The sequence below is a fragment of the Phacochoerus africanus genome, chromosome 4 (assembly GCF_016906955.1).
Source record: "Phacochoerus africanus isolate WHEZ1 chromosome 4, ROS_Pafr_v1, whole genome shotgun sequence".
NCBI lineage: Eukaryota > Metazoa > Chordata > Mammalia > Artiodactyla > Suidae > Phacochoerus > Phacochoerus africanus.
The window spans coordinates 42,432,224-42,448,952 of record NC_062547.1 but is presented as its reverse complement, the minus strand read 5'-3'; the positions used below and the strand labels follow the sequence as shown (position 1 = coordinate 42,448,952).

Here is a 16,729-nt window from a genome sequence, read left to right as displayed (position 1 = left end):
CAGGTTCAATCCCTGGCCTTGCTCAGTGGGTTAAGGATCCAGCATTGCTGTGAGCTGTGGTATAGGTCAAAGATCCGATTCGGATCTGATGTTGCTGTGGCTGTGGTATAGGCAAGGAGCTGTAGTTCCAATTGGACCCCTAGCTTGGGAATCTCCACATGCCACGGGTATGGCCCTAAAAAGCAAAAAAAAAAAAAAAAAAAAGATACAAACTACTATATATAGAGTAGATAACCAACAAGCTACTGTGTAGCACAGATAACTATATTCAATATTCTGTAATAAATCATAATGGAAAGAACATGAAAAAGAATATACATATATGTACACAAATATATGTACAACAGAATCACTTTGCTGTACACCAGAAACTAATACATTATAAATCAACTATACCTCAATAAAAACAACAAAATTTGCCCTCCCCAAATGAATTCTTAGTTTCACCAATATTACATAATTCCATAAGAGATTTGAGGCTTTGAATTGTCTATATAATTTAATACTCCCTTTTGCAAGAGTTTAAAAAGAAAAATAATAAAATATTTTAAAATACAATGCAGAGGCGTTCCCGTTGTGGCACAGTGGAAACAAATCCAACTAGGATTCATGAGGATGCGGGTTCGATCCCTGGCCTTGCTCAGCGGGTTAAGGATCTGGCATTTCTGTGAGCTGTGGTATAGGTCTCAGACTCAGCTTGGATACCCAGTTGCTGTGGCTGTGGCCTAGGCTGGCAGCTACAGCTTCAATTTGACCCCTAGCCTGAGAACTTCCATATGCCACAGGTGCAGTTCTTAAAAAAAAAAAAAAAAAAAAAAAGGCAAATAAAATAAAATGCAGAGCTTTTTTGGACATTGACCACACCAGGTGCAGACTCTGAGGGTGGCCAAGATGTTGCTACACATGGGCTGGTGATATAATCCCTCTCTTCCCCTGCATGTTCTTTATCTTGATCCTATCCATCAACTTGAGTCCCAAAGGCTTCAGAGGAGCAGTAAGCTTCAGCTAATAGCCTTTGGGGGAAAAGATGCAGAACTAAGTACAGACAGGTTCAAATCAGGGTTTCCTGGTGCCTGGAAAATGCAGATTGGAAATTCCAAGCTGCTCTTTTCATTTTCTTTTTTCCTTTTTACAGCTACACTTGCAGCCTATGGAATTTCCAGGGCAAGAGGATGAAGTAAAGGTGCAGCTGAAGCCTACGCCACAGCCATGGCAACACCGGATCCAAGCCGCATCTGTGACCTACACTGCAGCTTGCAGCAACGCTGGATTCTTAATCCACTGATTGAGGCCAGGGATCCAGCCCACATCCTCACGGAAACTATGTCCAATTCTTAACCTGCTCAACCACAATAGAAAATCCCTCTTTCCTTTCACTATACTTTTTGTATATAGAATTTTATTTATTGGCAACTTACTGATCTTGTCATCAAATAAGTATGAGCTTTCTCTCCATGCATGTGGAATCATTTTTCTCCCTAATTATAAGTCTCATTTTCATCGAAGCATAGCCTGGATCTGGTTATTTCTTGGCCCGTCTCCCCCAGTGTGTGCCTAACATCTCGTGTAGTGGCTGCTGCATTGAAGGCTCTCAATGAACAGTTGATGAATGAATAAATTAATGAACATGACATTGTAGGAAATCTTAAAAACTCAGAATAAGATCAACACTCCCCACTACCCAGAAACACAGATACTGTTCGATGTGCAACTTTTCAAGTTATGAACATAAGAACATATTCTATTGCACTCTTTCCCCCCAAGACATTATCTGTGCTTCTCCAGGTCATTAAATGTTCTTCCACAATATGATATATGGAAGAGCAGAAGTCATACTAGGTCTGCCCGAATCCAGGGCTTGGCTCTTAATGCTGCCTCCAAGCCCAGTATTTTAGGGTCTGAGATGGGAACCCAGTATCACAATCTCTACTGGGAAGACGTCCTGGTGTTTTGTAATGAGACTTTCTGTCAGAGATAAGCATGGAAAAGTGGAGTATGGGCAAAGTCTGGTTTCTATTACCAGAAGCTGAGATTGCTTTATCCAATGTCATTTCCCAAACCAAATCATCCAACCTGGAATTACCATAAACCACACTTCCTACTTTTAAGAGGTATATAAGTTCTCAGAAGAGGGCATCTGTGAAGTTACCAAGGCAAGAAGCTGGGGTAGAAAGGGCTCCGGCAGAGGTATTGTGTGCACCCTTGGTTCTGGGCTTTGAGTGAGTCATTTACACTCCACAGCTTCTCCACCAGAAGAGGGTTTGCAAGTGGGCTGTTTCTTAGTGAGGAAAACAGTGGCATTCCTAGGAGCTATGGTGCATGTGTGAGAAAGAAGGAACTGGCTGTGACTCTATAAAGGATGAATTCATAGATAAACAAAGCACCTCTGTCCTAGGGAGAAAATCTGGATCCCCTTTCCAGTAACAAGAGGTCTCAAAAGGTAGAAAGACCTGTCCTATTGGGCCTAGTGACACTAAGTTTGAATGCTGTGTGTCAGCTTGAAAACTTGACTTTTTTTTTTGGCCACCCCACAGGCACATGGAGTTCCCAGGCCAGAGATCAGATCTGAGTTGTCTGAGTTGCAGCTGTTCTGGCGCTGTTTAGATGCCGCTGACTCCGTTGCACCACAGCAGGAACTCCTAAAATTGACGTTTTATTTATACACTTTTCATAGTAAACACGTGTTGGGAGTATACCTTTCCCACCCTCCTCTTTTGTCACTCCTGTCTCTCCAGACTTCAGAACCTTTGGGAGGAGATCAGAAAGGCATCCACACAGTTTCATTTTACAGTCCTTTTGGACCTTGGGAAGGTGGGTGGTTTTACTGGCTCATAAGTATCAGGCTTTCACAGCACAGCACCTCACACTCAGCCCAAAGCAGTAAAAGATCCCAGCTGCTGTCACCACACAATATGCTAAACCACAGTTTCCCTTACCTGTTCTCCTGTTCCTGCCTTTATTTTATTTTTTCCGTCTTTGGTCTTTTTAGGGCTGCAACAGCAGCATATGGAGGTCCCCAGAGGTCTAACCAGAGCTGTAGCCACCAGATCCTAGGCGCATCTGCAACACACACCACAGCTCACGGCAATGCCAGATCCTTAACCCACTGAGTGAGGCCAGGGATCAAACCTGCGTCCTCATGGATGCTAGTCAGATTTGTTTCCCCTGAGCCACGGTGGGAACTCCCAGTTCCTGCTTTTACTTCACATAAATGAATTTCTCTAGGCATCAGCCTCAAGCTTCCACACACTCTACCTGAGCCCTGGGTGAGAAGGCTCTGTGATGAGTACTCTCCTTATCTTTGCCTAATTCCTTTCCCCATTCCAAAAACCTGAAACTTGTCTTCCCCATGTTGATTCCACTTTAGTGTCACCTTCTCCTATGGGATATACCTCCTGCAGTTCCTGAACAATAGAATGGGAAAGAAGGGTCTCTATCCTCTCTTTTCTCCACTGCCATTTCCACAGACTTCATCCCTGATGCTCTTGGGAGTGTCTTCTCCTAAGTCCTGTCAAATTTTTTACTGCTCTCTCTGGAGCCTTACCAAGGTCATCTGCACATGTGATTTCCGAAACAGAGAGATTTTAAAACACAGGCATCCTGAAGTCCCTTCCAAACTTGCTGAATCAGAACCTGCAGGATGTGATAGACAGATAGATAGATGGATGGATAGACAGATAGATATAGTATGTATATGTATACATATACATGATATGTGATGGGTATACGTGACATTAGTTATATTGCAGAACTGTCCAGCATCCTGAAATCTAAGATTTTGCTCTTTCCAAAGCCTCAGTATGCAAATATTTGGGAAGAGCATGTTCCAGATGAAAGGAATAGGTAATCAAGCCCCCGGAGTTGGCGGGGGGGAGATGTGCCTAGGGGCTTTAAGGAACAGGGAGGAGACCTGTGTGGTGGTTGGGGCAAAACGAGTGAGAGGAGAAATGTGGGCAATGAGGAGTGGGTGAGACAGAGCAGAATCTTGAGAGCCACTGCAAGGGCTTTGGCTTCAAGTATGGGTAAAACTGAGATCCTCTGGAGGCTTTGAGTAAAGAGTGACAAGATTTGTCTTGTGTTTTAACAGTCTGGTCGCTGTATTGAAAAGAGACTAGTTGGGGGCAACGGTGCAAATACGGAAGCCAGTTAGGGGTTCATCACAATAATCCAGACCATGAGGCATAATGGCAAGGATGGAAGTTGTAGAGGTGATGATGATAAGTGTTTGCTTTCTGGACAGATTTTTGGACACTAAATTCAGCCATTCCAAGTAGGCTGGATTTCACTGCATATAAACAATGCCCACATTCATCTCTAAAGACTAAGACTACACAGTGCACATCATTGTTTCAAAGCTCTTCCATGCTTCTTAACTTCCAAATTCCACCTTCACACAACCTCTATAAGTCTCCTCCTTCACTCACTCACTGATTCAATCAATAGAAGAAACTGTTATAGATGGGGTGCTGTGCCAGGTGTTAGACATACAGCAGACTGTCAATGAGCCAGACATGGTTCTTCCCCCTGGGTTTTGTGCCTTGTGGTGCCAAACTCAGAAATGCAAACAGGTAGAGAGTGATGAGTCCTTGACAGGCAAAGGCCAAGTGTTCCCTCAGATCTCTGTCTCAAAACACATCTTTCTGGAGTTCCTGTCGTGGCTCAGTGGTTAACGAATCCAACTAAGAACCATGAGGTTTCAGGTTCCATCTCTGGCCTCACTCAGTGGGTCAGGCAGGGATCTGGCATTGCCGTGATTTGTGATGTGGGTCGCAGATGCAACTCGGATCCCCCGTTATTGTGGCTCTGTCGTAGGCCGGTTGCTGCAGCTCTGATTAGACCCCTAGCTCAGGGGGTAGTGTAGGTTGCAGATGCAGCTCAGATCCCCCATTGCTGTGGTTGTGGGGTAGGCCGGGAGCTGTGGCTCCGATTAGACCCCCTAGCCTGGGAACTTCCACATCCTGCAGGTGCAGCCCTTTTAACGAACAACAGAAGCAGTGTGTGGTGGGGGACCCAAGAGCACACATCAAGCCTCCACTAGCAACTCCGTACTTCCATGCAGTTTAGGGGACCAGCTCCCCCGCTGTGCCCAGGTCTGAGGAGGTTCCCATGACACTCTCAGTGCTCACTGGGGCAGTTCTAGGTGCACAGGGACAGTTGGCCACCTGCCTACCTGCAGAACACGTCCCTGAGGGAGGCATCCACCTGCACCTGAAGAGGGAACAAGGCTCTTAGAGCAGCCGAGTCCATTGCCAGGGGCCTGGGTGCCAGTCAGCAGGTGGCAGGACAGAGCTTTGAACCCAGCTTTGAACCCAGTTTGTTTTGTCTTTTTGCCTATTCTAGGGCCACGCCCGCAGCACACAGATGTTCCCAGGCTAGGGGTCTAATCGGAGCTGTAGCTGCCAGCCCACACCAGAGCCACAGCAACGCAGGATCCCAGCCGTGTCTGCGACCTACACCACAGCTCACAGCAACACCGGATCCTGAACCCAATGAGCAAGGCAATTTTGTGCCCTGGGGATGTCTGGAAACATGTTTGGATGTCACACTGGGAAACGGGCTACCACATCTGGCAGGTAGAGGTCAGGGATGCTACTAAACATGTCTCAATACCCAGGACAGCCCTGAGCAACAAAAAGGATCTGGCCCCAAATTTCAATGCCATGAAGTTGAAGAGTCCCGTCGTCCCCTATGAACACATCATGTGGAGCCCTGAGTGAGATGGGGCCCCGAGCCAGCATCACAGGGTCAGACAACCAGGTCCAACACAGCTGCCCTCCCCCTGCCCCGCCGCCCTGCACGAGTCTCCTTCGAGGCGCCGGGAGAAGCCACCTGGGTGGAAGCAATGCTCTTCTCACCCTCTGGCATCCATGGTGCTATGACCACAAACTGAAACTGTGTCAGTGGAAGCTTTTTCACTCCTTGATTATTCTCTAAGGTTATGTCACAGTTTTCTGTTCACCTGATATCCTTTTTCCGTGTGCTTTCCTTTCCAGGGGCCAAAGACATGTGGAGAGCCTACTCGGACATGAGAGAAGCCAATTACAAAAATTCGGACAAGTACTTCCACGCCCGGGGCAACTATGATGCTGCCCAAAGGGGACCTGGGGGTGCCTGGGCTGCTAAAGTGATCAGGTAGCAGGGGCCCTGGGGATGCAGGGGTGGGTGAGCAGAGCTTCCCTGCAGAGGGCAGCCTGGAGGGGCCATGCCCTGCAGAACTTTCCTGAAGGGCTGGGGCCCCTCCTCCTCTTCTCAACCCCCCTCACCCCCCCCCCCCCGTGCCCTGTGTGGGGTCTGAGTGGCTGCAGAGCCGAGCAAGGCTGGTGCAACAGGCTATTCCCCGGCCTCCCTCTCTGGGTGCTGTTTACCCAGCATGAGGGGGACCCGCAGGGCGGAGGCGGGCTGTGCCCAGGTGGCCTCAGGGCTTTAGCCCCTCTTTCCTTGGCTCCTCTCAGAGTCATCAACTCCTTGGACGAGGAGCCATGGGTCAGGTGGGGCTGCTGCTCCTCAGCCCTGGATTAACCTCCCTGCTGCCCTCCTCCATTGCAGCGATGCCAGAGAGGATGTCCAGAGAGTCACAGACTGGTTTAAGCATGGAGACAGTGGCCACGGAGTGGAGGACTCGAGGGCTGACCAGGCTGCCAATGAATGGGGCCGGAGTGGCAAGGACCCCAACCACTTCAGACCTCCTGGCCTGCCTGACAAGTACTGAGCTGCCTCTGCCTCTGCTCAGGAGATGGGCTGTGAGCCCCCTGAGGGCGGGGACACCCAGCTAGTGAGTTCTCTGTGCACAGAAGCCAGCAGATCTAATAAATGCTTAGGAGATGGACTGCTGAAGACTGTGTGTTATTCTTTGGTATAAGGACAGCGTGTTTGGTGCCAAGGGTGATGGCTGGACACCCAGGTGAAGGCTGAGCCCGTGCCCCTGTGTTTGGTGTCAGGGACACCATCTCAGCGTCCCACAGGGCAGACTCCCTGCCCCGAGCCTTCCCCTGGTGAGACCCGCTCCTCTCCAGGCCCCTCTGGTTGCACTGCTGCTCTTCCCAGGCCCCTGTGTGTGCAGGCCCCCTCGCTCCCTGTCAGTTGTGTCCTGTCGCCTTCTCTGCCCCGGGGTCTGGTCCCCTTAGCTTGTCCTCAGTGGTGTCTGTGTGGGGGCAGGACTGGAGTGTGGAATCCCGCTCCAGCATGACCACCTTGATGTCCCGTTCCTTTCTCAGCAACTCCTACAAATCCATCTATTAACCGATTTCTGTGAGCACCATCCAGAAGTGCCTCCAATGCTGATTCCTTCCTCTCTATTGTCCTTGACTTACACAAATTCCCAGGGACAAACATGTCAAGAAACAGAAGCGTAGGGAGTTCCCATTGTGGCTCAGCGGTTAACGAATCTGGCTAGCATCCATGAGGACTCAGGTTCAATCCCTGGCCTTGCTCAGTGGGTTAAGGATTCTGGGTTGCCCTGAGCTGTGGTGCAGGATGCAGACTCGGCTTGGATCTGGCGTTGCTGTGGCTGTGGTGTAGGCTGGCGGCTTAAAGATCTCATTCGACCCCTAGCCTGGGAACCTCCATATGCCATGGGTGCTGCCCTAAAAAGCAAAAAAAAAAAAAAGCAAAGAAGAAACAGAAGCATAAGGATAATATCAATAATAAGTTTCAAGAGGCTTTATATCACATTGGTTATGTTGTATTCACGAGAAGTCATTTTCCCTTCCTGGGCCCTGCCTAACAGAGGGAGGCAACAGCACATTACTTCTTATTGAGGAAACCGTGTCATTAATCAAAGGGGTTAGGGTCTGTTAGACCACAGGAATCATGAGTGACTCTGTGAATCATAAAATCTTAGGTAAACCAAGAACCTACACCTTAAATAAAAAACGTTGGTTCTGGTGTTTGGTTTTTTCAGAGTACAGATTCTAAGCCGTGAAATGATCTAACCCTTGAGAGGCTGGTGACTAGACTTCTGGATCCAACTTTTATTTCAAGTAATAATACGCTGATTATTAAAATTTCCCTCTTTACAAACATTTTGAATGCTTGCTTTATCCAACCTTGCGCATCCTCCTTTCTCTAACTTTTCTTATTCCCCCCCCCCCCCATTTTGCAAAAATCTCCACCTACAGCACTTGGGATAGAAATCTAATAGTTAATCTCCTCATGACAAAGCTTAGTTCACAACTCAGCATCAATTCAAACTTTACCATTAGAACCCTGAGCTCAGGGAGTTCCCTTCATGGCTCAGCAGTTAACAAACCTGACTAGGATACAGGAGGATGTGGGTTCGATCTCTGGCTTTGCTCAGTGGGTTAAGAATCCAATGTCGCCATGAGCTGTGGTGTAGGTCGCAGACGCGGCTTGGATCCCGTGTTGCTGTGGCTGCAGTGTAGGCCAGCAGCTGTAGCTCTGATTCAGCCTCTAGCCTGGGAACTTCCATATGCCTTGGGTGCAGCCCTAAAAAGAAAAAAAAAAAAAAAAATTCCTGAGCTCAGCAGTGCTTTGAGTCTGCTCTTACAGGCCAATCTGCCACCACTCTCTCCCTAATCCCAGTTATCCAGCTCCAGCCTTATTGTGTCAGAGTCTCACTTTTCTGATACACGGCCTAATCCTCCTTAAACCTCTTCTCCCTATACCTCTAACAGTGTCTTCTGATGGGAACTGTGTGAGAAAGATCCCTTGTGACAAACTACCTTATATTCACACTCTTTCATCTTCCCTGACAAAGGAATTAAACTTGTCTTTCCCCTGTAGATATTTTATCATTAATCCTCTCCCTTAGGAGGGCTCCTCAATCCCACTTTCTGAGTAGAAGTGTACACCAGCCATCGGTTTATTTTCCCTGAGCTCCACATCCACCCTTCTTCATGCTGCTCGTGATATAGGAACTTGACCCTGTAAGCATTTCTCCCGCATCGGCTGGGCACCATGTTCACCTCTGTCAGTTCAGGGCACTGGAGGGACAGTGCAGGGGGTAGACACCTCCTGGTTTGCTCTTTCCTCCCCTCCAGCTCCTGCAATGTTCTCCTCTTGAGCAGGACACCCAGTGACACTCCCCCCAGGGAGGAAAATGTGCTTGTCCCTCATTGTATGAGCAACACCTCGAAGAGTCCGGACACTTAGCAAATGCTTCTCCAATAAATTACCACCTTGAAAACACTGACTTCAATTCACACCACTCCTGGTGTGTGAATTGGGAGTGCTGGGTTGCAGGTTCGATTCCCAGCCTGGCACAGTGGGTTAAGGATCCAGCGTTGCCGCAGCTGAGGCTTAGGTTGTATCTGCAACTCAGACCTGATCCCTGGCCTGGGGAACTCCATGTGCCTTGGGGTGGCCAAAAATGAAAACCAAAAAACAAAAAGCAAATCAAATGGCATGTTTCTCTGCTTGTTCCAGGCCTCTAAGCCACACTCAGTACAGCTGTCCCCTCCTTTTCTGGAATGCTCTCTCTCGGCTTCATCATACCACACTCTTCTCTTGTTTTCCTTCATCTCCTCAGCTGGCTTTCCCTTTTTATTTCTCCATATTCTCTCCAACAAGTGCAGCAAATAGTACTCATATGCTAAGGCCCCTGAAAATGACACCTCCACCTCAGAACCTGGTTTCCGAGTTCCTGCTTCCATATCCAATTGGCCCTTCAACATCTCTGACTGGATGGCTTCCGGAGATCCCAAACTTAGTGTGTCCCAAGGTGAACTCCCAGTTCCCTCCAGAACCCTTCACCCCAGGCTCCTCCATTGCAGTAAATGACACGATGGTTCTCTCAGCCGCTCACCCCACCAACCGAGGGGCGCGCTTGGGCTTCCCTTCCCTTTATCCCACTAGCAAGTCCTGTGATTCTACTCCCAAAATTCACCTCTAGTCCAGCAGCCTGGTCTCACGGGCATCTCCATGCTCCTGGCCATGCCCTGCCTCACCTGGGCTCCTGCAGCAGCTGTCTAACTCGTCTCCCCATTTCCATGGCTCCCCCATCAGCTTTAGTTGACTGTATAATTCATCATCCAAACCGAGTCACTTTCCATTATAAAAAGGGGCATTAGTAATGATTATGCAAGGATGACAGGAATAACCTGGGACCATCACAGACAAAACAAGCCATGGGTCACCCTACCTGTCTATCTGTCTTTGCAAGCTGTAATCTGATCATCTTTCACCTCTGCCTAAAAATCTTCCACAGGACTGGTGCCTGGGCCCCCAGCACCAGCTCATGCCACACCCTCCCAGCTCACTGCTCTCCAGCCACACCGCTCTTCCCCCAGTCCCACCACTGAGTTGAGCCCTAACTTACCAGAGTATCTGCTCATGATTTTGCCTTGGCCCAGAACGCTCTTCCCATCTGCCCTTCACATGAATGCTTCCTTCTTATCCTGTGCCTCTCACTCGAAATTCCTCTTCGGAAAGTCCTTCTCTGACTACTGAGTGGCCTACCATGACTCTTCTTTCTTTCTTAGCAATTATCAATATGTGAGATGATTTTATTCATTTATCAGTTTATTTTTTCTGTTATTTGGGGTTTTTTTGTGGTTCCTGTTTTAATTGTTTTCTTGATCTGTCTTCTACCCTAAACTGTAACAACGTCTGTCTTATTTAACTTTAAATATCTGGTACTGGGAGTTCCCGTCCTGGAGCAGTGGAAAGGAATCTGACTAGTATCCATGAGGTTGCAGATTTGATCCCTGGCCTTGCTCAGTGGGTTAAGGATCCGGTGTTGCTGTGAGCTGTGGTGTAGGCCGGCAGCAACAGCTCCAATTACACCCCTAGCCTGGAAACCTCTGTATGCCATGGATGTGGCCCTAAAAAGACAACTAAATAACAAACAAACAAATAAATAAATATCTAGTACCAAGCAAAGTATCCAGCACATAATAGGACTTTAACAAACACTTATTGAACATGTAAATAATCTAGAGAATTTGCTATTATTTATTTTTGGGTTGCACCCTCTGCATACCAAAGTTCCTAGGCAAGGGATCCAACCCGAAGCACAGCAGTGACAACAGCGGGTCCTTAACCCACTGAGCCACCCTGAATCCCTTTCTAAAAATTTTTAAATTGAGACATAGTTGATGCACAATATTGTATCAGTTTCAGATGTACAACACAGAGATTCAGTTTTTTTTTTTTTTTGTCTTTTTTGCTATTTCTTGGGCCGCTCCCTCGGCATATGGAGGTTCCCAGGCTAGGGGTCGAATCGGAGCTGTAGCCACCGGCCTACGCCACAGCCACAGCAACTCTGGATCCAAGCCACATCTGCAACCTACACCACAGCTCACGGCAACGCCGGATTGTCAACCCACTGAGCAAGGGCAGGGACCGAACCCGCAACCTCATGGTTCCTAGTCGGATTCGTTAACCACTGCGCCACGACGGGCACTCCAGTGATTCAGTTTTTAAAGGTTATACTACATTTATAGTTATTACAAAATATTGGCTATATCCCTGTGCATCCTTGTAGCTTGTTTATTTCATATATAGTAGTTTATACTTCTCAATCCCCTATCCCTATTGTGCCCTTTCCCCCTTCCCTCTCCCACTGATAACCACTAACTTGTTCTCCATATCTGTGACTCTGTTTCTTTTTTGTCATATTCAAGTTTGTTTTACTTTATTTTATTTCTTGCTTTTTAGGGCTCCACCCACAGCATATGGAAGCTCTCAGGCCAGGGGTCAAATCAGAGCTGCAGCTGCTGGTCTACGCCACAGCCACAGCATCGCAGGATCCGAGCCATGTCTGCAACCTACACCACAGCTCATGGCAACATCAGATCCTTAACCCACTGAGCGAGGCCAGGGATCAAACCTACATTCTCATGGATACTAGTTGGGTTCATTTTTGCTGAGCCACGGCGGGAACTCCCAAGTTTGTTTTATTTTAGATTCCACATGTAAGTATGTCAAAGTTTTCATCACAAGAAAAAAATGGATGGTAATGAATGTTAATTCGACTTATTGTGGTGATCATTTCACAATACATACAGGCATCAAATCATTATGTTATATACCTGAAACTAATATAGTGTTATCCATCAATTAAAATAATAATAATAAAGGCCATTCCAATCAGCACCCAGTAGTACTAGATGAGGTGAACCAGATAGCCTGAGCTCATGTTTGACCCTGTTGGAGTCAAGTTCCCAGGCACCTCTCAGGGAAAGCTCTTTCTCCAAAGAAAGTTTATTTAAGCCTAAATAAACTGAGAACAGACCAGGCTGAGAGACTGTCACCTGGAATTCTGTCAGAAATGCAAAAATCTCAAGCTCCACCTCTGATCTACCAGGACCAGTTATATAACGTGTGGGTCCCAGTGCCAAATAAAATGTGGGGACCTTGTTCAGAAATTATTAAAAATTCCGAGATTTAACCAAACACAGGGCTCTGCAGGATGGCACAGGGCCTCACGCCAGGGAGACGGGCAGTTTACTAGGAAAAGCTACACAGCCAAGGGATTAAGGACACTGACATAATGTCATAAACCCAGGCTCTACCTACAAATATCAGGTTCAAATAAAGCCTAGATCACTAGAAGAATCTATCAACTTGAATATGCAGACTGACTCAGAGTCGCCTCTTCTGGGATAACATATTACCTGGGCAAGAGGGGAAAATACCATCTGAGAAAACAACCTCTGTATTGAGGACATGGTGTCCACACTTAGCATTTTTCTGAACCCTCTGGGAAGAAATGCCAAGCAGGAATTTTCCAGGCCCTTCTTGTGGTTTGTGTTTGATCCACTAGACCCGGGTTGACTGGAAACTCCAGGCTCATCACCTCCACACAGCAGCACCGTGTCGTAATTCTGTAATTTTACTCGGGAAGTTTCACGGGATCCAGATTGCTTCTAACTGAAGGGGTGGGAAAAGCTGCGTTTGCTCTGACCTTGCTCTAAAGTTCCTCCTGTTCCTGACATGACAGGTGATTTCAGCCCCTTGTTGTGCAACAAAATGGTTAAGATGGCAAATTTTATGTTATCTGTATTTTACAATAAAAATGAAACAAAACAAGGTGACATGGAACCTGAAGGGACAGAACTCTGGCGGAACCTCAGCAGCTGGGCCCTGGCTGGGGCAAAGGACAGGGCAGGTCAGAGTGGAGCAGGGGCACAACCAGAGTGCAAGGCAGAGCGTGTCCAAGAGCAGAGAACCCAGGCCTAGAAGAGAACACTGACAGGACATTCTTGGAAGTAAATTGTGGCAATGTTTTCTTAGGTCAGTCTCCCAAGGCAACAGAAATAAAAGTAAAAAATAAAATAAAACAAATGGGACCTAATCAAACTTCTCAGCTTTTGCACAGAAAGGAAACCATAAACAAAACAAAAAGACAACCTACAGAATGGGAAAAAATATTTGCAAAATATGCAACCAAGGGCTTAATTTCCAAACTACACAAACAGCTTATGCAGCTCAATATTAAAAAAAGAAAAAGAACCCAATCAAAAAATGGGTAGAAGACCTAAATAGACATTTTTCCAAAGAAGATGGTCAATAGGCACATGAAAAAGATGCTTGACGTTGCTAATTATTAGAGAAATACAAATCAAAACTACAATGAGGTATCACCTCATACCAATCAGAATGCCCATCATTAAAAAGCCTACAAATAACAAATGCTGGAGAGGATGTGGGGGGAAAGGAACCCTCTTACACTGCTAGAGGGAATGTAAATTGGTGCAGCCACTATGGAAAACAGTATGGAGGTTCCTTTAAAAACTAAAAATAGTATACATGTAAGTCCCCATAACTTGGTCCCCATACTGTATAGCAGGAAAGAAGTTTAAATAAAAATTAAAAAAAAAAAAAAACACCTAAAAATAGAGTTACCATGCGATCCAGCAATCCCACTCCTGGCATATATCTGGAGAGAAGTCTAATTCAAAAAGATATGTGCACCCCAGTGTCCATAACAGCACTGTTTACAATAGCTAAGACATGGAAGCAACCTAAATGTCCATCAGCAGGTAAAAGTATTAAGAAGATATGGTATTGGAGTTCTCATCATGGCTCAGTGGTTAATGAATCCAACTAGGAACCACAGGGTTGCAGGTTCGATCCCTGGCCTTGCTCAGTGGGTTGGGGATCTGGCATTGCCATAGCTGTGGTGTAGGCTGCAAATGAGGCTCAGATTTGGCGTTGCTCTGGCATAGGCTGGCAGCAACAGCTCTGATTAGACCCCTAGCCTGGGAACCTCCATGTGCCGCAGATGCGGCCCTAGGGGGAAGAAAAAAGAAAGAAGATGTGGTACATATGTGCAATGGAATACTACCCTTCCATAAAAAAGAATGAAATAATGGCATTTGCAGCAACATGGTTGGACCTAAAGATTGTCATACAAAATGAAGTAAGTCAGAAAGAGGACAAACACCAAATAATAACACTTAATCGAGGAATCTAAAATATGATAAAATGACCTTATTTGTAAAACACAGACAGACTCACAAAGGAAACAAACTTATAGTTACCAAAGGGAAAAGGAGGTAGGGAAGGGATACATTAGGAGTTGGGGGTTGGCAGATACGATGTAGAGCATAGGTTACTATATTCAATATCCTATAATAAGCCAGAATGGAAAAGAATATGAAAAATTATAACTGATTTTTATATTTTAATAATTTTATATAATTATAACTGAATCACTTTGCTGTACAGCAGAAACAAACAACATTGTAAATCAATTATACTTCAATTAAAAAATCAATTATACTTCTATTTTAAAAAAAGCAGTAGGAGTTCCCGTTGTGGCTTAGTGGTTAACGAATCCGACTAAGATCCATGAGGATGTGGGTTCGATCCCTGGCCTTGCTCAGTGGGTAAAGGATCTGATGTTGCCATGAGCTGTGGTGTAGGTCGAAGACATGGCCCAGATCTGGCATTGCTGTGGCTGTGACATAGGCCCACAGCTGTAGCTCTGATTTGACCCCTAGCCTGGGAACCTCCATATGCTGTGGGTGGGGCCCTAAAAAGCAAAAAAAAAAAAAAAAATTAATTATTTAATTAAATAATAAAAAAACAGTAACAACGAACAACAACAAAAAATAAAAAACAGAGCTCAGGATGAAAGACAAACTTGAGCTGAAACTGGGAACAAGTCATAGAGGGCCTTGTCAATGAAAAAAACTTAAGCAACAGTCAGTCTTAAAGAGAAATAGAGGAGTTCCCTGGTAGCACAGCGAGTTAAGGACCTGATGTTGTCACACTGTTGTGCAGGTTTGATTTCTGGCCCAGGAACTTCTGTATGGTATGAGTGCGGTCAAAAAAAGAGAAAAAAAGAATTATACATGAGCCAAAATGATTATTATAACTCAGGAGACGTATTTCAGAAAGCTCTGAGGACTGTTCCACCCATCAGAGGTCAAAACAGTTATACAGATTTTTGAGACAAAGGGTTATACATCAAATTGACATACTGACAGTTTACACAGTCCAACAAGGCAGGAAGTGGGTCATTGCAGTCCTAAGGAGTGATGCCAGGAAGGAGTTGCTTTCTCTTTTTTCTTTTTGGCAAGTAGGTATTCTTGTGTCTTTTAACGGAACCTAGTGAATGTATAATACAGACGTACAATGTACATGAAAAAGGAGGGGATAATGGTTCAAAAGGCAGAGAACATTTTATGCTAAATTTTTTTTTTCTTGACTTGCCTTAAAATAATTTCATTTCATGAGCCTTAAATGCCAAGCTCAAGGATTTGGGCTCTATTTTGAAAGAATAAGGGAGCCACAGAAAGTTTCTATTGGGAAGTGGCTTGATTAAGGCTGTGCCCCAAGAGGACCAGGATTCTGACAATAGAGCCCCAGTTAACCTCCCATGAGACCCAGGCAATCATTCTTTCTCAGGTGCCTAGGTTTATCCATAAACGAGGATAACTCTACATGTAAATCTAGGGAAAATGTCAGGGTAGGAAACAAGTTGGAGGTTAAATTAGCCCTTAGATCCACAAATTTCAGTTCTGGGGCAGGACTGCAGCATCTATCTATCTTTTTTTTTTTTTTTTTTTGAGTTTTATTTTTAGGAGTTCCCAACATGTTGCAGTGGTTAATGAATCCGACTAGGAACCATGAGGTTGCGGGTTCGATCCCTGCCCTTGCTCAGTGGGTTGACAATCCGGTGTTGCCGTGAGCTGTGGTGTAGGTCGCAGACGTGGCTCGGATCCCACATTGCTGTGGCTCTGGCGTAGGCCGGTGGCTATAGCTCCGATTGAACCCCTAACCTGGGAAACTCCATATGCCATGGGAGCGGCCCAAGAAATGGCAAAAAGACAAAAAAAAAAAAAAGTTTTATTCTTATGGCCATACTTGAAGCATGCAGAAGTTCCCAGGCCAGGGGTCGAATCAGAGCTGCAACTGGGGCCTATCCCGCAACTTGGGGCAACACAGGATCTTTAACTCATTGAGCGAGCCCAGGAATCAAACCCGCATCCAAGCAGAGACAACCATGGGTCGTTACCCCACTGAGCCACAATGGGAACTCCTGCATCTATATTTTTAACAAGCTCCTTTGTTGATTCTGATGGCTGGCAAGTTTGTGAATCATCTAATTGGGCGATACATAAAGCTGGCTCCATTGTGATGTGCTAACACTGAGTGGTAGTGGGGAAGGACATCCCCAGTGGGGAAGGCAGGGTTCAGAAGTGTTAAAGAGAAAACCACAAGCCCAAAATGGTGTCACTTGTGCTAAAGCCCATGACACCAAACCTAGTCTTAATACTTGACTTAGTTGCAATTTCAACCTTCCCCAGAAATGTAATCT

General features: G+C 46.0%; 2 protein-coding genes across 2 annotated transcripts in view; one reads left to right on the top strand and one right to left on the bottom strand.

Annotated features, from left to right (window-relative positions):
• LOC125125322 (serum amyloid A-2 protein-like) overlaps positions 1 to 16,729 on the bottom strand; it is a 39,282-nt gene that overhangs the window by 7,993 nt on the left and 14,560 nt on the right.
• Positions 5,902 to 6,826, top strand: LOC125125324 (serum amyloid A-2 protein-like). Its single transcript, XM_047776172.1, has 2 exons — positions 5,902 to 6,132; positions 6,547 to 6,826. Exons 1-2 carry the CDS (start codon positions 5,939 to 5,941, stop codon positions 6,707 to 6,709), a joined length of 357 nt encoding a protein of 118 aa, XP_047632128.1. The 5' UTR covers positions 5,902 to 5,938; the 3' UTR covers positions 6,710 to 6,826.